The following is a 24,545-nucleotide window of genomic DNA, read 5'->3' as shown; positions in this document are numbered from 1 at the left end:
GTACTCCACCTATTTATCCATCCCCACGCAATCCCTGGCAAGCACTGATTTTTTACTGTCTCCATAGTTTTGCCTTTTTCTGAGTGGCTTCCTTCACGTAGTAATATGCATTTAAGTTTTCACTATGGGCGCGGGGCTGGCGGGCGGGCGGGCGGCTGGGAGCCTGACAGACAATGAGGGCGGCGTGGCGGCGCTGGCGGCGAGCGGCGAGCGGCGAGCGACGCGGGGCCCGGGGGCGGGGCGCCAGCCATGGACAATCAGTGCACTGTCCAAGTCAAGTTAGAGCTGGGACATCGCGCCCAACTGCGCAAGAAGCCCACCACCGAGGGCTTCACGCACGACTGGATGGTGTTTGTCCGCGGCCCCGAGCAGTGTGAGATCCAGCACTTCGTCGAGAAGCTGGTCTTCCGGCTGCACGACAGCTTCCCCAAGCCCAAGCGTGTGTGCAAGGAGCCCCCCTACAAGGTGGAGGAGTCGGGCTATGCTGGCTTCATCATGCCCATCGAGGTGTACTTCCAGAACAAGGAGGAGCCGAGGAAGGTTTGCTTCACCTATGACCTATTCCTGAACCTGGAGGGCAACCCGCCCGTCAACCACCTGCGCTGTGAGAAGCTCACCTTCAACAACCCCACCGTGGAGTTCCGGTACAAGCTCCTGATGGCCGGCGGGGTGATGGTAATGCCCGAAGGAGCAGAAACGGTGTCCAGGCCCAGTCCCGACTACGCCATGTTACCCACAATTCCACTCTCTGCCTTCTCTGACCCCAGGAACACCAAACCGTCCCACAGGAAGTCTTAGCCGGCAGCCACCCCGGAAGTGCTGACACTTCCTAGTAGTTTAAAGGAACAGCTCCATTTAAAACGCACCTGCTGCCTTACTCTTTCGCTTTTTGGAAGATTTTCTCTAGCTGAGTCTGAATCAGGACGCCAGAAGGGAGAGCAGCAAGACCTGCAAAGCCCACAAGATGACCAAGGAACACCGGGAGCGGCCGCGCGAGGACTCGGAGAGCAGGGCCGCCTCCAAGGAGCCGGAGCGTGAGCAGGCCGGGAGCACCGAGAACGCCGCATGGAAGCTGGGCGAGGGCCGGCCACCCAAGGAGGAAGAGGCCCCGCCGCCCAAGGCCGCATTCAAGGAGCCTAAGATGGCCCTGAAGGAGACCAAACTGGAGAGCATGTCCCCCAAGGGCGGGTCCCCGCCGCCCCCGTCCAAGTCTTCCAGCAAGCGGCCGGCTGCCACCGACTCACCCAAGCCCAGTGCCAAAAAGCAGAAGAAAAGCAGCTCCAAGGGGTCCAGGAGCGCCCCCAGCACCTCACCCCGCACCTCGTCTTCCTACTTCTCAGACAAAAAGCCGGCCAAGGACAAGGGCAGCACCGAAGGGGAGAAGGTCAAGGCCGAGAGCGAGCCCAGAGAGATCAAAAAGCCCCCGGAGGCAGAGGAGTCCAACTCGGAGGACGAGGCCTCCTTCAAGACCGAGGCCTCCTTCAAGACCGAGTCCGCCCAGTCGAGCCCATCCAACTCCAGCTCCAGCTCCGACTCCAGCTCAGATTCGGACTTTGAGCCATCTCAGAACCACAGTCAAGGCCCCCTGCGCTCCATGGTGGAGGACCTGCAGTCCGAGGAGTCTGATGAGGCCGACTCTTCATCAGGAGAGGAGGCCGCTGGCGAGACGAACGCAGGGAGGGACTCCAGGTTGAGCTTCAGTGACAGTGAGAGCGACAACAGTGCCAACTCCTGCCTGCCCAGCCGGGAGCCGCCCCTGCCCAACAGCAAGGCGTCAAGCCCAGAGCCCTGCAGCAAGCCCGAGAAGATCCTCAAGAGGAGCGCCTACGACAAGGCCTACAGGGACGAGCTGGTAGAGCTACACCGGAAGCTGACGGCCCTGCGGGACCCCAAGGTGCTGCAGCAGATCGTGGACCTGATTGAGGAGACCGGCCACTTCAACGTCACCAACACCACCTTCGACTTCGATCTCCTCTCCCTGGACGAGAGCACCGTGCGCAAGCTGCAGAGCTACCTGGAGGCGGTGGCCACATGACCGTGGGCCGGGTGCCGGGCTGCGTCCCCGGGGTCCTGGGAGGCCGCATCTGGGCCCCACCTTCCCTCCTTTCTCCACTCGCCCGCCCGCAGCACTGCCTTAGTGACCGCCCTGTCCTCGGCCCGCACAGCCAGCTACACTGTCCTCCTTGGGAGCCCGGGGGCCGAGGGGGGGCAGGCCGGCGCTGCTGCTCCCCGACACCCCGGGGCCGTCACCTGGGCTCCCCTTGGAAGGTGGCTCGTGTCGGAGGCCGCGCCAGGCCTCACTCCCGGAGGGGAAGAGACGTGCCCTGCGGTGGGGGCCTCGCTCCACGGTGGGGCGTGTGGCACACCTTCACTGCCCAGGCCCCTCTGAGCGGCTGGGGCACTGCCTCCGGCCTCCCAAACGGTTCAGAACACACCCACCGCGCCCCAGGACCTCAGAGGCTCCCACGCACCGGGACGGGCCCCGCTCGTCCTCCACGTCAGGCAGACGCGGCCCTCATGTCGGCCTCACTGTGCTGGGACTCCGTGCTGTACAGTTGTCTCTCTGTTATATATATATATATATGTCTGCACTGTAGGTACCAGAGCGGCTTCTGGGGTGCGTTTCCGTGGCAGCAGTGCACGTGGGGGGTGGGGGGGTGTAAGGCGGGACTTGTAGGTTAAGATGTCTCCACTGGTCTTGTTGTCGGGTTGAAGGCCGAGCCGGTGCGCCTGGTGGCCCTCTCCAGGTGCAGGGAGGAAGCCTCCCCGGTGGTTCCAAGGACGCCTCCTCCTCCCGGGGCCGGTGAACACTACGCGCCGCCATCTCCAGGAGCAGCCCGCCAAAAAGTAAATAAATTTTACAAAAAGATTATATCAAAAAAAAAAAAAAAAAAAAAGAAGTACTCAGTGTCCTCTGGTCTGGCCAGGCAAATCTACTTCTGCTTCATTTCCAACACAGTACAGCCCTTGTTAGGCTGGGTCTCTCCAACTCGATTGTAAACTCCTTGAAGGCAAGAACCAGGCTTTATGTTTCTCCTGTATCCTACCCTTTCCCTCAGCTGCTCAGTGTAAAGGAAGTATAGCTGTCAACTTCAGTGCCTTAATTATGATCATTCTGGCAGACCTTCTCGGAGGAAGAGATTCTCTAACTGCCATGGCTCAGGGTAGCAGTTAAAAGGGAATGTCTGAAAGAGTAGCCAAATCCCATCCCTAGCACGCCTGATTCGATTCCAGAAAGCTGCTTTCCCAAGTGAGCGATGATGCTGACAGGGTCGAGTATATCCTGGGATGGCTTGCCTGTTAGCCATATTGTCAGCCTGCCCATCAAACCACCTGCCCTGAAGATTCAGAAACCCTCAGACTAGCAACCCTGGGGGCAGCCAGGGCAACAGCCATGGAGTAAGAAGAAAGTCTAGCTAATTTGGGGGAAAATTTTTCTCTTCTTTTTTTTTTTCTTTCCAGGCACTGAAAAGGCAACTAAGAGAAGGGGGAATAAGGTAGAGCTTGGATGAGCACCATGCTAACTAAGCACTTTATACAGATTCTTATTTATTTTTTCTAATTAAGTTGTTTCTTTTTATTTTTACACGATTTCTAACTTACGAAAGATTTGCAAGAATAGTACAAGGAACTTCTGTATACCCCTACCTGGATTCACCAACTGCTTACATTTGTCCCATTTGTGTTACTTTATCGTTCATTTTCATTTTCATTTTCATTCACTCTCTCTCTACACACACACACACACACACACACACACACACACACACACGTGCGCGCATGTGTATGTATAATACGTATTTGTGTACACACAAACGTGGACATAATTTCTTTTCCTGAACCATTGTGTTGGAGACATTTTGCCACTCAACCCTTAAATACTTCAACGTGTATTTCTTAAGAACAATGCTATTCTCTTTTTTTATTGTGGTAAAATATACATCACAGAGTTTACCATTTTAACTATTTTTAAGTGTACAATTCAGTACAATTCAGTACATTCACATTGTTGTGCAATCATCACCACTATCCATCTCCAGAACGTTTTCATCATCCTGAACTGAAACTCTGTACTCATTAAACAATAACTCCCCATTTCCCGCTCCCCCCCAACGTCTGATAATCATAATTTCATTTCTGTCTCTGTGAATTGGCCTACTCTAAGTACCTTATATAAGAGGAATCATACAGTATTTCTTTTTGGAAGTGACATTTCACGTAGCATAATGTCTTCAGGGTTCATTCATGTTGTAGCATGTGTCAGAATTTCCTTCCTTTTTAAGTCTGAATAACATTCCATTGAATGGATAGACCACATTTGTTTATCCCTTTATCCTGCGATCAATACTTGGATTAAATCCATCTTTTGGCTGTTGTAAAAAATACTGCTATGAACATGGATGTACCAGTCCGTTAGTGTCCTGCTTTCAGGTTTTTGGGGGCATAAACCCAGAAGTGCAATTGCTGTGTCATATGGTAACTGTATTTTTAATTCTTTGAAAAACCACCATACTGCCTTTCATAGAGGCTGCGCCAGTTTACACTACCACCAGGAGTTGCACGTGGGTTCCAAGTTCTCCACCTCCTCACCAACACTTGTTATTTTCTATTATTTTGATAATAAATAACCTATTGGGTAATGAACCTAATGGGTATGAAGTGGTATCTCATTATGGTTTTGATTTGCATTTCCCTCATAAAAGTGACAATGAACACCTCTATATGCTTGTTGCCCATTTTTATATTTTCTTTGGAGAAACGTATATTCAAGTCCTTTGCCAATTTTTGAGTTCTTTTGCTGTTGTTATCGAGTTGTATGCGTTTTTTATATATTTTGATATTAATCCCTTATTAAATATAAGATTTGCAAATATTTTCTTCCATATTGTGGGTTGCCTTTTTACTCGGTTCCTAGTGTTTCTTTGATGTACAAAAGTTTTTAATTTTGATGACATCCAATTTATCTATTTTTTCTTTTGTTGCCTGTGCTTTTGGTGTCATATTTAAGAAATCACTGCCAAATGCTTTTTTATGAAGCCTTCCTCTATGCTTCATTCTACGAGTCTTGTAATTTTAGCCCTTATATTTAGGTATTTGATTTCCTTGTGCTAATCTTTGCATATGATATAAGGTAAGGGTCCAACTTCATTCTTTTACATATACATATTCAGTTTCCCTGGGACCACTTGTTAAAAGACTGTCCTTTTGGAACCCTCCTGCACTGTTGGTGGGAATGTAAGCTGGTACAGCCACTATGGAAAACAGTTTGGAGATTCCTTAAAAAACTAAAACTGGAACTACCATATGACCCAGCAATCCCACTACTGGGCATATACCCAGAGAAAACCATAATCCAAAAAGAAACATGTACCATAATGTTCACTGCAGCACTATTTACAATAGCCAGGACATGGACGCAACCTAAATGCCCATCAACAGACGAATAGATAAAGAAGATGTAGTACATATATACAATGGAATATTATTCAGCCATAAACAGGGACGAAATTGGGTCATTTGTTGAGACGTGGATGGACCTAGAGACTGTCATACAGAGTGAAGTAAGCCAGAAAGAGAAAGTCAAATACCGTATGCTAACTCATATATACGGAATCTAAAAAAAATGGTACTGCTGAACCCAGTGACAGGGCAAGAATAAAGATGCAAATGTAGAGAATGGACTTGAGGACACGGGGTTGGGAGGAGGCGAAGGGGAAGCTAGGACGAAGTGAGAGAGTAGCATAGACATATATACACTACCAACTGTAAAATCGATAGCTAGTGGGAAGTTGCTGTATAACAAAGGGAGATCAACTCGATGCTGGGTGATGCCTTAGAGGGCCAGGACAGGGAGGGTGGGAGGGAGTCGTGGGAGGGAGGGGATATGGGGATATATGTATAAATACAGCTGATTTACTTTGGTGTATCTCAAAAGCTGGTACAAGAGTGTAAAGCAATTATATTCCAATAAAGACCTTAATAAAATAAAATAAAATAAAATAAAAGACCGTCCTTTTCCCATTGAATGATTTTGGCATCCTGGTCAAAATCAATTGACCTAAGATACACAGGTTTATTTCTGGACTCTCATTTCTATTCCATTAATCTATGTATCTATCCTTAGGCCTTTACCACACTTTAAAAAATTACTATAGCTGAAAAATTTTGAAATGGGGAAGTGTGACTCCTTGCTATGGACTGAATGTTTGTGTCCTTCCAAAATTCACATGATGAAATTCTAACCTCTAGCATGATGGTATTCAGACGTGAGGTCTTTAGGAGGTGAACAGCTCATGAGAGCAGAGGCCTCACAAATGGGATTAGTGTCCATATAAAAGAAACCCAAAGAGCTCCCTTGCCCCTTTTGCTATCTGAGGACACAATGAGAAGATAGCCATCTGTGAACCAGAAAGCAGTCCTCACCCAATGCCAAATCTGTTGTACCGTGTTCTTGGACTTCCCAGCCTTCAAAACTGTGAGAAATAAATTTCTGATGTTTATAAGCCACTCAGTCTATATGATATTTTGTTATAGCATCCTGAATGGATGAAGACACCCTTCCAAATTTGTTTTGCTTTTTAAAAATTGTTTTGGTTATTCACAGTCCCTTGAAATTTCATATGAATTTTAGGATCGACTTTTCCATTTATGCAAAAAAGGGACTATAGTGATATTGATAGGAATTGAATTGAATCTTTAGATCAATTTAGGGAGTATTACCATAATAATAATATTAAATCTTCAAGTTCATGTACACTGGGTATCTTTCCATTTATTTAATTCTTCTTTAATTTCTTTCAGCAAAGTTTATAGTTTTCAGTGTACAAGGCTTGCACTGCCTTGGTTAAATTTCTTGCCATTGGGAATGAAATTGTTTAAATTTCTTCATGGACCATTCATTGCTAGCATGTAGAACTACAACTGATCTCTTTACGTTGAGCGTATATCCTGAATATTTTCTGAACTTGTTTATTAGCACTAAAAGTTTTTATGGATGCTTTAGGAATTTCTATGTAAAATCATGTCATCTGAGAATAGAGATAGTTTTATTTCATTTCAATTTGGACATCTTTTACTTATTTTTCTCGCCTAATTGCTCTGGCTAGAACTTCCTATAAAATGTTGAATAGAACTGGGCAAAGCAAGTTTGCTTGTCCTATTCCTGATCTTATGGAGAGAGTTTTTAGTCTCTCACCATTAAATACGATGCTCACTGTGAGTTTTTCATAAATACCCTATATTACGTTGAGGAAGTTCCCATCTATTTCTTTTTTTTTCTTTTTATTTATTTTTTTTCTTTTTCTTTTTAAAGAACTTTTATTGAGACACAGTTAACAGACAATAAACTGCATATATTTAGAGTGTACAATTTGGTATCCCAATCTCCCAATTCATTCCCCCCCAACCCTCCCCGCTTTCCCCACTTGGTGTCCATATGTTTATTCTCTACATCTGGGTCTCTATTTCTGCCTTGCAAACTGGTTGATTTGTACCATTTTCCTATAGTCCACATATATGTGTTAATATACAATATTTGTTTTTCTCTTTCTGACTCACTTCACTCTGTATGACAGTCTCTAGGTCCATCCATGTCTCTACAAATGTCCCAGTTTCATTGCTTTTTACAGCTGAGTAATATTCCATTGTATATAAGTACCACGTCTTTTTATCCATTCATCTGCTGTTGGACATTTAGGTTGCTTCCATGTCCTGGCTATTGTAAATAGGGCTGCAATGAACATTGGAGTGCATGTGTCTTTTTGAATGATGGTGTTCTCTGGGTATATGCCCAGCAGTGGGGTTGCTGGGTCATATGGTAGTTCTATCTTTAGTTTTGCAAGGAACCTCCATACTGTTCTCCATAGTGGCTGTATCAATTTACATTCCCACCAGCAGTGCAAGAGGGTTCCCTTTTCTCCACACCCTCTCCAGCATTTACTGTTTGTAGATTTTCTGATGATGCCCATTCTAACCGGGGGTGAGGTGATACCTCATTGTTGTTTTGATTTGCATTTCTCTAATAATTAGTGATGTTAAGTAGCTTTTCATGTGCCTCTTGGCCACCCGTAGGTCTTCTTTGGAGAAATGCCTATTTAGGTCTTCTGCCATTTTTTGATTGGGTTGCTTGTTTTTTGGATATTGAGCTGGATGAACTGTTTATATATTTTGGAGATTAATCCTTTGTCTGTTGATTTCTCCATCAAATCTCAATGAGATCCTTGCTGGGTAGAGTATTCTTGGTTGTAGGTTCTTCCCTTTCATCACTTGAAATATATCATGCCACTCCCTTCTGGCTTGCAGAGTTTCTGCTGAGAAATCAGCTGTTAACCTGATGGGAGTTCCCTTGTATGTTGTCATTTTTCCCTGGTTGCTTTTAATAACTTTTCTCTGCCTTTTATTTTTGTCAATTTGACTAGTATGTGTCTTGGTGTGTTTCTCCTTGGGTTTATCCTGCCTGGGACTCTCTGCACTTCCTGGACTTGGGTGGCTATTTCCTTTCCCATGTTAGGGAAGTTTTCAACTATAATCTCTTCCAGTATTTTCTCGGGTCCTTTCTCTCCCTCTTCTCCTTCTGGGACCCCTATAATGCGAATGTTGGTGCATTTAGCATTGTCCCAGAGGTCTCTTAGGCTGTCTTCAATTCTTTTCATTCTTTTTTCTTTATTCTTTTCTGCATCAGTGATTGTCACCATTCTGTCTTCCAGCTCACGTATCTGTTTTTCTGCCTCAGTTAATCTGCTGTTGGTTCCTTCTAGTGTATTTTTCATTTCAGTTATTGTGTTGCATATCTGTTTGTTTGTTCTTTAATTCTTCTAGGTCTTTGGTAAACTTTTCTTGCAACTTTTCGATCTTTGCATCCAGTCCTTTTTCAAAGTCCTGGATCATCTTCACCATCACTATTCTGAATTCTCTTTCTGGAAGGGTGCCTATCTCCTCTTCATGTAGTTGTTTTTCTGGCATTTTATCTTGTCCCTTCATCTGGTACAAAGTCTTCTGCCTTTTCATTTTCTCTGTCTTTCTGTGGCTGTGGTTTTCAGTTCCACAAGATGAAATACTGCTGTTACTGCTTGATTCTGCTGTCTGCCCTCTTGTGGAGGAAGCTATCCAGGAGGCTCGTGGGTGCTTCCTGATGGGCCGGACTGATGGTGGGTTGGGCTGGGTGGGTGGAGCTCAGTAAAACTTTAATTTGCTTCTCTACCAATGGGTGGGGCTTTGTTCCCACCTTGTTGGATGTTTGGCCTGAGGCTACCCAGCACTGGAGCTTACAGGCTCTTTGGTGGGGCCAATGGCAGACTCTGGGAGTCCTCACGCCAATGAGCACTTCCCAGAACCCCTGCCACCAGTGCCTCTGTCTCCTCGGTGAGCCACAGCTGCCCCCCACCACCACAGGCAACCCTCCAACACCAGCAGGTAGGTCTGGTTCAGTCTCCTATGGGGTTACTGCTCCTTCCCCTGGGTCCTGGTGAGCACACTTTTTTGTGTGCCCTCCAAGAGTGGGCTGTTTCCCCCAGTCCTGTGGAGGTCCTGCAATTAAATCCTGCTGGCTTTCAAAGTCTGATTCTCTGGGGATTCCTCCTCCCATTGCTGGACCCCCAGGTTAGGAAGCCTGACGTGGGGCTCAGAACCCTCACTTTAGTGGGTGGTCTTCTGCAGTATAACTGTTCTCCAGCTTGTGAGTCACCCACCCAGCATTTATGGGATTTGATTTTAATGCGATTGTGCCCCTCCTACCGTCTCATTGCGGCTTCTCCTTTGTCTCTGGAGGTGAGGTGTTTTTTTTGGTGAGTCCCAGTGTTTTTCTGTCAATGATCGTTCAGCAGTTAGTTGTAATTCCAGTGCCCCTGCAAGAGGGAGTGAGCGCACATCCTCCTCCTCTGCCATCTTGATTCCTCTCTTCCCATCTATTTCTAATGTGTTGAATGTTTTTATCATGAATAGGGGAGTTGAATCTTATCAAATGCTTTTTCTGCCTCAGTTGAGATAATAATGTGGGTTTTTCCCCTCATTCTGTTAGTATGGTTTATTACACTATGTTATAGACTGAATTGTGTCCCACCACAAAAGGCATATGTTGAAGCTCAAACCCCCAATGTGACTGTATTTGAAGATAGGGCCTTTAAGGAGGTAATTAGATTAAAGAAAGTAATACGGGTAGGGTATTAATCCAATAGGACTGGTGTACTTACAAGAAGAGGAAGACACTAGGAGTGCATGAGCACAGAGGAAAGGCCATGTGAGGACACAGCAAGAAGGAAGGAAGCCAAGGGAGAGGTCTCACCAGAAACCAACCAGCACCTTGATCTTGAACTTACAGCCTGCATATCTGTGAGAAAATAAATTCCTGTTATTTAAGCCACCCAGTCTGTGGTATTCTGTTACGGCAGTCTTAGCAGACTAATATACATTGATTGTTTTTTTTCTTAATGTTGAACTCCTTGTACTCCTCAAACAAATCTCAATTGCTTATGGTTTATAGTCCTCTTAATATACTGCTGGATTTGGTTGCTAGTAATTTGTTGATGATTTTTACATCTATATTCATAATGGATATTGATCTATAGTTCTCTTTGCTATGATAAGGGAATGCTGGTTTCAAAGAATAAATTAGGGAGTATCCCCTCCACTGATGTATTTTGGAAGAGTTTGAGAACTGGTATTGGTGCTTCTCTAAATGTTTGGTAGAATTCATCAGTGAAGCCACCTGGTCCTAGGCTTTTCTTTGCCGGGAGGTTTTTGATTACTGATTCAATCTCAATTTGTTATGGGTCTACTTAGGTTTTCTATTTCTTCTTGAGTCAGGTTTGGTAGTTTGTTTCTAGGACTTTATCCATTTCGTCTAGGATATCTAATCTTCTGGCATGCAATTATTCACAGTATTGTCTTATTATAATACTTTTTATTTCTGTAAATCTGTAGTAATGTCCTCAGCGTCATTTCTGATTTTAGTAACTTGAGTCTTCTTTTTGTGTTTCTTGGCCAGTCTAGCTAGAGGTTTGCCAATTTGTTTGACCTTTCTGAAGAACCAACTTTTGGTTTTGTTGATTATATTGTTTTTATATTGTGCAGTTAAAAAATTTTCCACTCTAAATTCAATTCTTTCTTCTGCTACTGTAGGGTTTAGTTTGCTCTTTTTTTTCTTTATGGTACAAAGATAGGTTATTGATTTGAGATCTTTATTCTTTTTTAATGTAGGTGTTTATAGCCATAAATTTCCCTCTGAGCACTGCTTTCACTGCATCCATTAAGTTTTGGTATAACATCTTTTCACTTTCATTCACCTCAAAATATTTTATAATTTCCCTTGTGATTTCTTTTTGATCTATTGGTTGTTTAAGAGTGTGTTGTTTAATTTCCACATATTTGTGAATTTCTCAGATTTACTATTTTATTGATTTCTAGTTTTATTTCTTTTAAGTTGCAGAAATTACTTTATAGGATTTCAATATTTGTAAATGTATCGAGACTCGTTTTATGGCCTAATTTATGGCCTGTATCTCCTAGGTAATGTTCCAAGTGCACTTCAGAAAAGTGTACAGTCTGTTGCTGCTGGATACAGTGTCTATGAGGTCTAGTTGGTGTAAAATATTGTTCAAATCCACTATTTATTTATCGATCTTCTTGCTATTCTATTCATTTTTGAAAGTGAGGTATCTAAATCTCCCAATACTATGTAGAACTTTCTAGTCAGTTCTCTCAATTTTTGGTTCATATATTTTGGGGCTCTATTATTAGCTATGTATATATTTATAACTGTTGGATCTTCTTGATGCACTACCCCTTTTATCAATAAATAGTGTCGTTCTTTGTCTCTCGTAATGACTGTTTAATTAAAGTCAATCTCTTGTAGACAGAATATAGCTGGATCATTTTTACTAAAAGTTTTTAATAAAATTTCAGAAAAATCGACGGAACTTCTCATATATCCCCTGGCCCACACATGCACAGATTCCCTCATCATCAACACTCCCCACCAGAGTGGTACATTTGTTACAATTAATGAACCTCCATTCATACATCATAATCACCTAAAGTCCACAATTTATTTTAGGGTTCACTCTTGGTATTATATATTCTACGGGCTTGGACAATTGCATAATGACTTTTACCCATCATTACAGTGTCATACAGAGTATTTTCACTATCCTAAAAATCTTCTGTACTCCACCTATTTATCCATCCCCACGCAATCCCTGGCAAGCACTGATTTTTTACTGTCTCCATAGTTTTGCCTTTTTCTGAGTGGCTTCCTTCACGTAGTAATATGCATTTAAGTTTTCACTATGGGCGCGGGGCTGGCGGGCGGGCGGGCGGCTGGGAGCCTGACAGACAATGAGGGCGGCGTGGCGGCGCTGGCGGCGAGCGGCGAGCGGCGAGCGACGCGGGGCCCGGGGGCGGGGCGCCAGCCATGGACAATCAGTGCACTGTCCAAGTCAAGTTAGAGCTGGGACATCGCGCCCAACTGCGCAAGAAGCCCACCACCGAGGGCTTCACGCACGACTGGATGGTGTTTGTCCGCGGCCCCGAGCAGTGTGAGATCCAGCACTTCGTCGAGAAGCTGGTCTTCCGGCTGCACGACAGCTTCCCCAAGCCCAAGCGTGTGTGCAAGGAGCCCCCCTACAAGGTGGAGGAGTCGGGCTATGCTGGCTTCATCATGCCCATCGAGGTGTACTTCCAGAACAAGGAGGAGCCGAGGAAGGTTTGCTTCACCTATGACCTATTCCTGAACCTGGAGGGCAACCCGCCCGTCAACCACCTGCGCTGTGAGAAGCTCACCTTCAACAACCCCACCGTGGAGTTCCGGTACAAGCTCCTGATGGCCGGCGGGGTGATGGTAATGCCCGAAGGAGCAGAAACGGTGTCCAGGCCCAGTCCCGACTACGCCATGTTACCCACAATTCCACTCTCTGCCTTCTCTGACCCCAGGAACACCAAACCGTCCCACAGGAAGTCTTAGCCGGCAGCCACCCCGGAAGTGCTGACACTTCCTAGTAGTTTAAAGGAACAGCTCCATTTAAAACGCACCTGCTGCCTTACTCTTTCGCTTTTTGGAAGATTTTCTCTAGCTGAGTCTGAATCAGGACGCCAGAAGGGAGAGCAGCAAGACCTGCAAAGCCCACAAGATGACCAAGGAACACCGGGAGCGGCCGCGCGAGGACTCGGAGAGCAGGGCCGCCTCCAAGGAGCCGGAGCGTGAGCAGGCCGGGAGCACCGAGAACGCCGCACGGAAGCTGGGCGAGGGCCGGCCACCCAAGGAGGAAGAGGCCCCGCCGCCCAAGGCCGCATTCAAGGAGCCTAAGATGGCCCTGAAGGAGACCAAACTGGAGAGCATGTCCCCCAAGGGCGGGTCCCCGCCGCCCCCGTCCAAGTCTTCCAGCAAGCGGCCGGCTGCCACCGACTCACCCAAGCCCAGTGCCAAAAAGCAGAAGAAAAGCAGCTCCAAGGGGTCCAGGAGCGCCCCCAGCACCTCACCCCGCACCTCGTCTTCCTACTTCTCAGACAAAAAGCCGGCCAAGGACAAGGGCAGCACCGAAGGGGAGAAGGTCAAGGCCGAGAGCGAGCCCAGAGAGATCAAAAAGCCCCCGGAGGCAGAGGAGTCCAACTCGGAGGACGAGGCCTCCTTCAAGACCGAGGCCTCCTTCAAGACCGAGTCCGCCCAGTCGAGCCCATCCAACTCCAGCTCCAGCTCCGACTCCAGCTCAGATTCGGACTTTGAGCCATCTCAGAACCACAGTCAAGGCCCCCTGCGCTCCATGGTGGAGGACCTGCAGTCCGAGGAGTCTGATGAGGCCGACTCTTCATCAGGAGAGGAGGCCGCTGGCGAGACGAACGCAGGGAGGGACTCCAGGTTGAGCTTCAGTGACAGTGAGAGCGACAACAGTGCCAACTCCTGCCTGCCCAGCCGGGAGCCGCCCCTGCCCAACAGCAAGGCGTCAAGCCCAGAGCCCTGCAGCAAGCCCGAGAAGATCCTCAAGAGGAGCGCCTACGACAAGGCCTACAGGGACGAGCTGGTAGAGCTACACCGGAAGCTGACGGCCCTGCGGGACCCCAAGGTGCTGCAGCAGATCGTGGACCTGATTGAGGAGACCGGCCACTTCAACGTCACCAACACCACCTTCGACTTCGATCTCCTCTCCCTGGACGAGAGCACCGTGCGCAAGCTGCAGAGCTACCTGGAGGCGGTGGCCACATGACCGTGGGCCGGGTGCCGGGCTGCGTCCCCGGGGTCCTGGGAGGCCGCATCTGGGCCCCACCTTCCCTCCTTTCTCCACTCGCCCGCCCGCAGCACTGCCTTAGTGACCGCCCTGTCCTCGGCCCGCACAGCCAGCTACACTGTCCTCCTTGGGAGCCCGGGGGCCGAGGGGGGGCAGGCCGGCGCTGCTGCTCCCCGACACCCCGGGGCCGTCACCTGGGCTCCCCTTGGAAGGCGGCTCGTGTCGGAGGCCGCGCCAGGCCTCACTCCCGGAGGGGAAGAGACGTGCCCTGCGGTGGGGGCCTCGCTCCACGGTGGGGCGTGTGGCACACCTTCACTGCCCAGGCCCCTCTGAGCGGCTGGGGCACTGCCTCCGGCCTCCCAAACGGTTCAGAACACACCCACCGCGCCCCAGGACCTCAGAGGCTCCCACGCACCGGGACGGGCCCCGCTCGTCCTCCACGTCAGGCAGACGCGGCCCTCATGTCGGCCTCACTGTGCTGGGACTCCGTGCTGTACAGTTGTCTCTCTGTTATATATATATATATATGTCTGCACTGTAGGTACCAGAGCGGCTTCTGGGGTGCGTTTCCGTGGCAGCAGTGCACGTGGGGGGTGGGGGGGTGTAAGGCGGGACTTGTAGGTTAAGATGTCTCCACTGGTCTTGTTGTCGGGTTGAAGGCCGAGCCGGTGCGCCTGGTGGCCCTCTCCAGGTGCAGGGAGGAAGCCTCCCCGGTGGTTCCAAGGACGCCTCCTCCTCCCGGGGCCGGTGAACACTACGCGCCGCCATCTCCAGGAGCAGCCCGCCAAAAAGTAAATAAATTTTACAAAAAGATTATATCAAAAAAAAAAAAAAAAAAAAAGAAGTACTCAGTGTCCTCTGGTCTGGCCAGGCAAATCTACTTCTGCTTCATTTCCAACACAGTACAGCCCTTGTTAGGCTGGGTCTCTCCAACTCGATTGTAAACTCCTTGAAGGCAAGAACCAGGCTTTATGTTTCTCCTGTATCCTACCCTTTCCCTCAGCTGCTCAGTGTAAAGGAAGTATAGCTGTCAACTTCAGTGCCTTAATTATGATCATTCTGGCAGACCTTCTCGGAGGAAGAGATTCTCTAACTGCCATGGCTCAGGGTAGCAGTTAAAAGGGAATGTCTGAAAGAGTAGCCAAATCCCATCCCTAGCACTCCTGATTCGATTCCAGAAAGCTGCTTTCCCAAGTGAGCGATGACGCTGACAGGGTCGAGTATATCCTGGGATGGCTTGCCTGTTAGCCATATTGTCAGCCTGCCCATCAAACCACCTGCCCTGAAGATTCAGAAACCCTCAGACTAGCAACCCTGGGGGCAGCCAGGGCAACAGCCATGGAGTAAGAAGAAAGTCTAGCTAATTTGGGGGAAAATTTTTCTCTTCTTTTTTTTTTTCTTTCCAGGCACTGAAAAGGCAACTAAGAGAAGGGGGAATAAGGTAGAGCTTGGATGAGCACCATGCTAACTAAGCACTTTATACAGATTCTTATTTATTTTTTCTAATTAAGTTGTTTCTTTTTATTTTTACACGATTTCTAACTTACGAAAGATTTGCAAGAATAGTACAAGGAACTTCTGTATACCCCTACCTGGATTCACCAACTGCTTACATTTGTCCCATTTGTGTTACTTTATCGTTCATTTTCATTTTCATTTTCATTCACTCTCTCTCTACACACACACACACACACACACACACACACACACACACACGTGCGCGCATGTGTATGTATAATACGTATTTGTGTACACACAAACGTGGACATAATTTCTTTTCCTGAACCATTGTGTTGGAGACATTTTGCCACTCAACCCTTAAATACTTCAACGTGTATTTCTTAAGAACAATGCTATTCTCTTTTTTTATTGTGGTAAAATATACATCACAGAGTTTACCATTTTAACTATTTTTAAGTGTACAATTCAGTACAATTCAGTACATTCACATTGTTGTGCAATCATCACCACTATCCATCTCCAGAACGTTTTCATCATCCTGAACTGAAACTCTGTACTCATTAAACAATAACTCCCCATTTCCCGCTCCCCCCCAACGTCTGATAATCATAATTTCATTTCTGTCTCTGTGAATTGGCCTACTCTAAGTACCTTATATAAGAGGAATCATACAGTATTTCTTTTTGGAAGTGACATTTCACGTAGCATAATGTCTTCAGGGTTCATTCATGTTGTAGCATGTGTCAGAATTTCCTTCCTTTTTAAGTCTGAATAACATTCCATTGAATGGATAGACCACATTTGTTTATCCCTTTATCCTGCGATCAATACTTGGATTAAATCCATCTTTTGGCTGTTGTAAAAAATACTGCTATGAACATGGATGTACCAGTCCGTTAGTGTCCTGCTTTCAGGTTTTTGGGGGCATAAACCCAGAAGTGCAATTGCTGTGTCATATGGTAACTGTATTTTTAATTCTTTGAAAAACCACCATACTGCCTTTCATAGAGGCTGCGCCAGTTTACACTACCACCAGGAGTTGCACGTGGGTTCCAAGTTCTCCACCTCCTCACCAACACTTGTTATTTTCTATTATTTTGATAATAAATAACCTATTGGGTAATGAACCTAATGGGTATGAAGTGGTATCTCATTATGGTTTTGATTTGCATTTCCCTCATAAAAGTGACAATGAACACCTCTATATGTTTGTTGCCCATTTTTGTATTTTCTTTGGAGAAACGTATATTCAAGTCCTTTGCCAATTTTTGAGTTCTTTTGCTGTTGTTATCGAGTTGTATGCGTTTTTTATATATTTTGATATTAATCCCTTATTAAATATAAGATTTGCAAATATTTTCTTCCATATTGTGGGTTGCCTTTTTACTCGGTTCCTAGTGTTTCTTTGATGTACAAAAGTTTTTAATTTTGATGACATCCAATTTATCTATTTTTTCTTTTGTTGCCTGTGCTTTTGGTGTCATATTTAAGAAATCACTGCCAAATGCTTTTTTATGAAGCCTTCCTCTATGCTTCATTCTACGAGTCTTGTAATTTTAGCCCTTATATTTAGGTATTTGATTTCCTTGTGCTAATCTTTGCATATGATATAAGGTAAGGGTCCAACTTCATTCTTTTACATATACATATTCAGTTTCCCTGGGACCACTTGTTAAAAGACTGTCCTTTTGGAACCCTCCTGCACTGTTGGTGGGAATGTAAGCTGGTACAGCCACTATGGAAAACAGTTTGGAGATTCCTTAAAAAACTAAAACTGGAACTACCATATGACCCAGCAATCCCACTACTGGGCATATACCCAGAGAAAACCATAATCCAAAAAGAAACATGTACCATAATGTTCACTGCAGCACTATTTACAATAGCCAGGACATGGACGCAACCTAAATGCCCATCAACAGACGAATAGATAAAGAAGATGTAGTACATATATACAATGGAATATTATTCAGCCATAAACAGGGACGAAATTGGGTCATTTGTTGAGACGTGGATGGACCTAGAGACTGTCATACAGAGTGAAGTAAGCCAGAAAGAGAAAGTCAAATACCGTATGCTAACTCATATATACGGAATCTAAAAAAAATGGTACTGCTGAACCCAGTGACAGGGCAAGAATAAAGATGCAAATGTAGAGAATGGACTTGAGGACACGGGGTTGGGAGGAGGCGAAGGGGAAGCTAGGACGAAGTGAGAGAGTAGCATAGACATATATACACTACCAACTGTAAAATCGATAGCTAGTGGGAAGTTGCTGTATAACAAAGGGAGATCAACTCGATGCTGGGTGATGCCTTAGAGGGCCAGGACAGGGAGGGTGGGAGGGAGTCGTGGGAGGGAGGGGATATGGGGATATATGTATAAATACAGCTGATTTACTTTGGTGTATCTCAAAAGCTGGTACAAGAGTGTAAAGCAATTATATTCCAATAAAGACCTTAATAAAATAAAATAAAATAAAATAAAAGACCGTCCTTTTCCCATTGAATGATTTTGGCATCCTGGTCAAAATCAATTGACCTAAGATACACAGGTTTATTTCTGGACTCTCATTTCTATTCCATTAATCTATGTATCTATCCTTAGGCCTTTACCACACTTTAAAAAATTACTATAGCTGAAAAATTTTGAAATGGGGAAGTGTGACTCCTTGCTATGGACTGAATGTTTGTGTCCTTCCAAAATTCACATGATGAAATTCTAACCTCTAGCATGATGGTATTCAGACGTGAGGTCTTTAGGAGGTGAACAGCTCATGAGAGCAGAGGCCTCACAAATGGGATTAGTGTCCATATAAAAGAAACCCAAAGAGCTCCCTTGCCCCTTTTGCTATCTGAGGACACAATGAGAAGATAGCCATCTGTGAACCAGAAAGCAGTCCTCACCCAATGCCAAATCTGTTGTACCGTGTTCTTGGACTTCCCAGCCTTCAAAACTGTGAGAAATAAATTTCTGATGTTTATAAGCCACTCAGTCTATATGATATTTTGTTATAGCATCCTGAATGGATGAAGACACCCTTCCAAATTTGTTTTGCTTTTTAAAAATTGTTTTGGTTATTCACAGTCCCTTGAAATTTCATATGAATTTTAGGATCGACTTTTCCATTTATGCAAAAAAGGGACTATAGTGATATTGATAGGAATTGAATTGAATCTTTAGATCAATTTAGGGAGTATTACCATAATAATAATATTAAATCTTCAAGTTCATGTACACTGGGTATCTTTCCATTTATTTAATTCTTCTTTAATTTCTTTCAGCAAAGTTTATAGTTTTCAGTGTACAAGGCTTGCACTGCCTTGGTTAAATTTCTTGCTATTGGGAATGAAATTGTTTAAATTTCTTCACGGACCATTCATTGCTAGCATGTAGAACTACAACTGATCTCTTTACGTTGAGCGTATATCCTGAATATTTCCTGAACTTGTTTATTAGCACTAAAAGGTTTTATGGATGCTTTAGGAATTTCTATGTAAAATCATGTCATCTGAGAATAGAGATAGTTTTATTTCATTTCAATTTGGACATCTTTTACTTATTTTTCTCGCCTAATTGCTCTGGCTAGAACTTCCTATAAAATGTTGAATAGAACTGGGCAAAGCAAGTTTGCTTGTCCTATTCCTGATCTTATGGAGAGAGTTTTTAGTCTCTCACCATTAAATACGATGCTCACTGTGAGTTTTTCATAAATACCCTATATTACGTTGAGGAAGTTCCCATCTATTTCTTTTTTTTTCTTTTTATTTATTTTTTTTCTTTTTCTTTTTAAAGAACTTTTATTGAGACACAGTTAACAGACAATAAACTGCATATATTTAGAGTGTACAATTTGGTATCCCAATCTCCCAATTCATTCCCCCCCAACCCTCCCCGCTTTCCCCACTTGGTGTCCATATGTTTATTCTCTACATCTGGGTCTCTATTTCTGCCTTGCAAACTGGTTGATTTGTACCATTTTCCTATAGTCCACATATATGTGTTAATATACAATATTTGTTTTTCTCTTTCTGACTCACTTCACTCTGTATGACAGTCTCTAGGTCCATCCATGTCTCTACAAATGTCCCAGTTTCATTGCTTTTTACAGCTGAGTAATATTCCATTGTATATAAGTACCACGTCTTTTTATCCATTCATCTGCTGATGGACATTTAGGTTGCTTCCATGTCCTGGCTATTGTAAATAGGGCTGCCATGAACATTGGAGTGCATGTGTCTTTTTGAATGATGGTGTTCTCTGGGTATATGCCCAGCAGTGGGGTTGCTGGGTCATATGGTAGTTCTATCTTTAGTTTTGCAAGGAACCTCCATACTGTTCTCCATAGTGGCTGTATCAATTTACATTCCCACCAGCAGTGCAAGAGGGTTCCCTTTTCTCCACACCCTCTCCAGCATTTACTGTTTGTAGATTTTCTGATGATGCCCATTCTAACCGGGGGTGAGGTGATACCTCATTGTTGTTTTGATTTGCATTTCTCTAATAATTAGTGATGTTAAGTAGCTTTTCATGTGCCTCTTGGCCACCCGTAGGTCTTCTTTGGAGAAATGCCTATTTAGGTCTTCTGCCATTTTTTGATTGGGTTGCTTGTTTTTTGGATATTGAGCTGGATGAACTGTTTATATATTTTGGAGATTAATCCTTTGTCTGTTGATTTCTCCATCAAATCTCAATGAGATCCTTGCTGGGTAGAGTATTCTTGGTTGTAGGTTCTTCCCTTTCATCACTTGAAATATATCATGCCACTCCCTTCTGGCTTGCAGAGTTTCTGCTGAGAAATCAGCTGTTAACCTGATGGGAGTTCCCTTGTATGTTGTCATTTTTCCCTGGTTGCTTTTAATAACTTTTCTCTGCCTTTTATTTTTGTCAATTTGACTAGTATGTGTCTTGGTGTGTTTCTCCTTGGGTTTATCCTGCCTGGGACTCTCTGCACTTCCTGGACTTGGGTGGCTATTTCCTTTCCCATGTTAGGGAAGTTTTCAACTATAATCTCTTCCAGTATTTTCTCGGGTCCTTTCTCTCCCTCTTCTCCTTCTGGGACCCGTATAATGCGAATGTTGGTGCATTTAGCATTGTCCCAGAGGTCTCTTAGGCTGTCTTCAATTCTTTTCATTCTTTTTTCTTTATTCTTTTCTGCATCAGTGATTGTCACCATTCTGTCTTCCAGCTCACGTATCTGTTTTTCTGCCTCAGTTAATCTGCTGTTGGTTCCTTCTAGTGTATTTTTCATTTCAGTTATTGTGTTGCATATCTGTTTGTTTGTTCTTTAATTCTTCTAGGTCTTTGGTAAACTTTTCTTGCAACTTTTCGATCTTTGCATCCAGTCCTTTTTCAAAGTCCTGGATCATCTTCACCATCACTATTCTGAATTCTCTTTCTGGAAGGGTGCCTATCTCCTCTTCATGTAGTTGTTTTTCTGGCATTTTATCTTGTCCCTTCATCTGGTACAAAGTCTTCTGCCTTTTCATTTTCTCTGTCTTTCTGTGGCTGTGGTTTTCAGTTCCACAAGATGAAATACTGCTGTTACTGCTTGATTCTGCTGTCTGCCCTCTTGTGGAGGAAGCTATCCAGGAGGCTCGTGGGTGCTTCCTGATGGGCCGGACTGATGGTGGGTTGGGCTGGGTGGGTGGAGCTCAGTAAAACTTTAATTTGCTTCTCTACCAATGGGTGGGGCTTTGTTCCCACCTTGTTGGATGTTTGGCCTGAGGCTACCCAGCACTGGAGCTTACAGGCTCTTTGGTGGGGCCAATGGCAGACTCTGGGAGTCCTCACGCCAATGAGCACTTCCCAGAACCCCTGCCACCAGTGCCTCTGTCTCCTCGGTGAGCCACAGCTGCCCCCCACCACCACAGGCAACCCTCCAACACCAGCAGGTAGGTCTGGTTCAGTCTCCTATGGGGTTACTGCTCCTTCCCCTGGGTCCTGGTGAGCACACTTTTTTGTGTGCCCTCCAAGAGTGGGCTGTTTCCCCCAGTCCTGTGGAGGTCCTGCAATTAAATCCTGCTGGCTTTCAAAGTCTGATTCTCTGGGGATTCCTCCTCCCATTGCTGGACCCCCAGGTTAGGAAGCCTGACGTGGGGCTCAGAACCCTCACTTTAGTGGGTGGTCTTCTGCAGTATAACTGTTCTCCAGCTTGTGAGTCACCCACCCAGCATTTATGGGATTTGATTTTAATGCGATTGTGCCCCTCCTACCGTCTCATTGCGGCTTCTCCTTTGTCTCTGGAGGTGAGGTGTTTTTTTTGGTGAGTCCCAGTGTTTTTCTGTCAATGATCGTTCAGCAGTTAGTTGTAATTCCAGTGCCCCTGCAAGAGGGAGTGAGCGCACATCCTCCTCCTCTGCCATCTTGATTCCTCTCTTCCCATCTATTTCTAATGTGTTGAATGTTTTTATCATGAATAGGGGAGTTGAATCTTATCAAATGCTTTTTCTGCCTCAGTTGAGATAATAATGTGGGTTTTTCCCCTCATTCTGTTAGTATGGTTTATTACACTATGTTATAGACTGAATTGTGTCCCACCACAAAAGGCATATGTTGAAGCTCAAACCCCCAATGTGACTGTATTTGAAGATAGGGCCTTTAAGGAGGTAATTAGATTAAAGAAAGTAATACGGGTAGGGTATTAATCCAATAGGACTGGTGTACTTACAAGAAGAGGAAGACACTAGGAGTGCATGAGCACAGAGGAAAGGCCATGTGAGGACACAGCAAGAAGGAAGGAAGCCAAGGGAGAGGTCTCACCAGAAACCAACCAGCACCTTGATCTTGAACTTACAGCCTGCATATCTGTGAGAAAATAAATTCCTGTTATTTAAGCCACCCAGTCTGTGGTATTCTGTTACGGCAGTCTTAGCAGACTAATATACATTGATTGTTTTTTTTCTTAATGTTGAACTCCTTGTACTCCTCAAACAAATCTCAATTGCTTATGGTTTATAGTCCTCTTAATATACTGCTGGATTTGGTTGCTAGTAATTTGTTGATGATTTTCACATCTATATTCATAATGGATATTGATCTATAGTTCTCTTTGCTATGATAAGGGAATGCTGGTTTCAAAGAATAAATTAGGGAGTATCCCCTCCACTGATGTATTTTGGAAGAGTTTGAGAACTGGTATTGGTGCTTCTCTAAATGTTTGGTAGAATTCATCAGTGAAGCCACCTGGTCCTAGGCTTTTCTTTGCCGGGAGGTTTTTGATTACTGATTCAATCTCAATTTGTTATGGGTCTACTTAGGTTTTCTATTTCTTCTTGAGTCAGGTTTGGTAGTTTGTTTCTAGGACTTTATCCATTTCGTCTAGGATATCTAATCTTCTGGCATGCAATTATTCACAGTATTGTCTTATTATAATACTTTTTATTTCTGTAAATCTGTAGTAATGTCCTCAGCGTCATTTCTGATTTTAGTAACTTGAGTCTTCTTTTTGTGTTTCTTGGCCAGTCTAGCTAGAGGTTTGCCAATTTGTTTGACCTTTCTGAAGAACCAACTTTTGGTTTTGTTGATTATATTGTTTTTATATTGTGCAGTTAAAAAATTTTCCACTCTAAATTCAATTCTTTCTTCTGCTACTGTAGGGTTTAGTTTGCTCTTTTTTTTCTTTATGGTACAAAGATAGGTTATTGATTTGAGATCTTTATTCTTTTTTAATGTAGGTGTTTATAGCCATAAATTTCCCTCTGAGCACTGCTTTCACTGCATCCATTAAGTTTTGGTATAACATCTTTTCACTTTCATTCACCTCAAAATATTTTATAATTTCCCTTGTGATTTCTTTTTGATCTATTGGTTGTTTAAGAGTGTGTTGTTTAATTTCCACATATTTGTGAATTTCTCAGATTTACTATTTTATTGATTTCTAGTTTTATTTCTTTTAAGTTGCAGAAATTACTTTATAGGATTTCAATATTTGTAAATGTATCGAGACTCGTTTTATGGCCTAATTTATGGCCTGTATCTCCTAGGTAATGTTCCAAGTGCACTTCAGAAAAGTGTACAGTCTGTTGCTGCTGGATACAGTGTCTATGAGGTCTAGTTGGTGTAAAATATTGTTCAAATCCACTATTTATTTATCGATCTTCTTGCTATTCTATTCATTTTTGAAAGTGAGGTATCTAAATCTCCCAATACTATGTAGAACTTTCTAGTCAGTTCTCTCAATTTTTGGTTCATATATTTTGGGGCTCTATTATTAGCTATGTATATATTTATAACTGTTGGATCTTCTTGATGCACTACCCCTTTTATCAATAAATAGTGTCGTTCTTTGTCTCTCGTAATGACTGTTTAATTAAAGTCAATCTCTTGTAGACAGAATATAGCTGGATCATTTTTACTAAAAGTTTTTAATAAAATTTCAGAAAAATCGACGGAACTTCTCATATATCCCCTGGCCCACACATGCACAGATTCCCTCATCATCAACACTCCCCACCAGAGTGGTACATTTGTTACAATTAATGAACCTCCATTCATACATCATAATCACCTAAAGTCCACAATTTATTTTAGGGTTCACTCTTGGTATTATATATTCTACGGGCTTGGACAATTGCATAATGACTTTTACCCATCATTACAGTGTCATACAGAGTATTTTCACTATCCTAAAAATCTTCTGTACTCCACCTATTTATCCATCCCCACGCAATCCCTGGCAAGCACTGATTTTTTACTGTCTCCATAGTTTTGCCTTTTTCTGAGTGGCTTCCTTCACGTAGTAATATGCATTTAAGTTTTCACTATGGGCGCGGGGCTGGCGGGCGGGCGGGCGGCTGGGAGCCTGACAGACAATGAGGGCGGCGTGGCGGCGCTGGCGGCGAGCGGCGAGCGGCGAGCGACGCGGGGCCC

General features: G+C 44.5%; 2 protein-coding genes across 2 annotated transcripts; both read left to right on the top strand.

The window, feature by feature from the left end:
• Window positions 1–249: 249 nt before the first annotated feature.
• Window positions 250–2,035, top strand: LOC130842158 (protein ENL-like). Its single transcript, XM_057718825.1, has 2 exons — window positions 250–791; window positions 913–2,035. The coding sequence occupies exons 1-2, from the start codon at window positions 250–252 to the stop codon at window positions 2,033–2,035; spliced, it is 1,665 nt and encodes a 554-aa protein (XP_057574808.1).
• A 10,371-nt stretch (window positions 2,036–12,406) lies between these two features.
• Window positions 12,407–14,192, top strand: LOC130842151 (protein ENL-like). Its single transcript, XM_057718820.1, has 2 exons — window positions 12,407–12,948; window positions 13,070–14,192. Exons 1-2 carry the CDS (start codon window positions 12,407–12,409, stop codon window positions 14,190–14,192), a joined length of 1,665 nt encoding a protein of 554 aa, XP_057574803.1.
• The last annotated feature ends 10,353 nt before the right edge of the window (window positions 14,193–24,545 follow it).

The sequence above is a fragment of the Hippopotamus amphibius genome, chromosome X (genome assembly GCF_030028045.1).
Source record: "Hippopotamus amphibius kiboko isolate mHipAmp2 chromosome X, mHipAmp2.hap2, whole genome shotgun sequence".
Taxonomy (NCBI): Eukaryota; Metazoa; Chordata; class Mammalia; order Artiodactyla; family Hippopotamidae; genus Hippopotamus; species Hippopotamus amphibius.
The sequence above is the reverse complement of the archived record's forward strand: the minus strand, read 5'-3'. Positions and strand labels throughout refer to the sequence as shown.

Coding starts and splice junctions, on each gene's coding strand:
- LOC130842158 (XM_057718825.1), top strand. CDS start 250: ATGGACAATCAGTGCACTGTCCAAGTCAAGTTAGAGCTGGGACATCGC. Junction 792..912: donor ACCAAACCGTCCCACAGGAA/GTCTTAGCCGGC, acceptor TCTCTAGCTGAG/TCTGAATCAGGACGCCAGAA.
- LOC130842151 (XM_057718820.1), top strand. CDS start 12,407: ATGGACAATCAGTGCACTGTCCAAGTCAAGTTAGAGCTGGGACATCGC. Junction 12,949..13,069: donor ACCAAACCGTCCCACAGGAA/GTCTTAGCCGGC, acceptor TCTCTAGCTGAG/TCTGAATCAGGACGCCAGAA.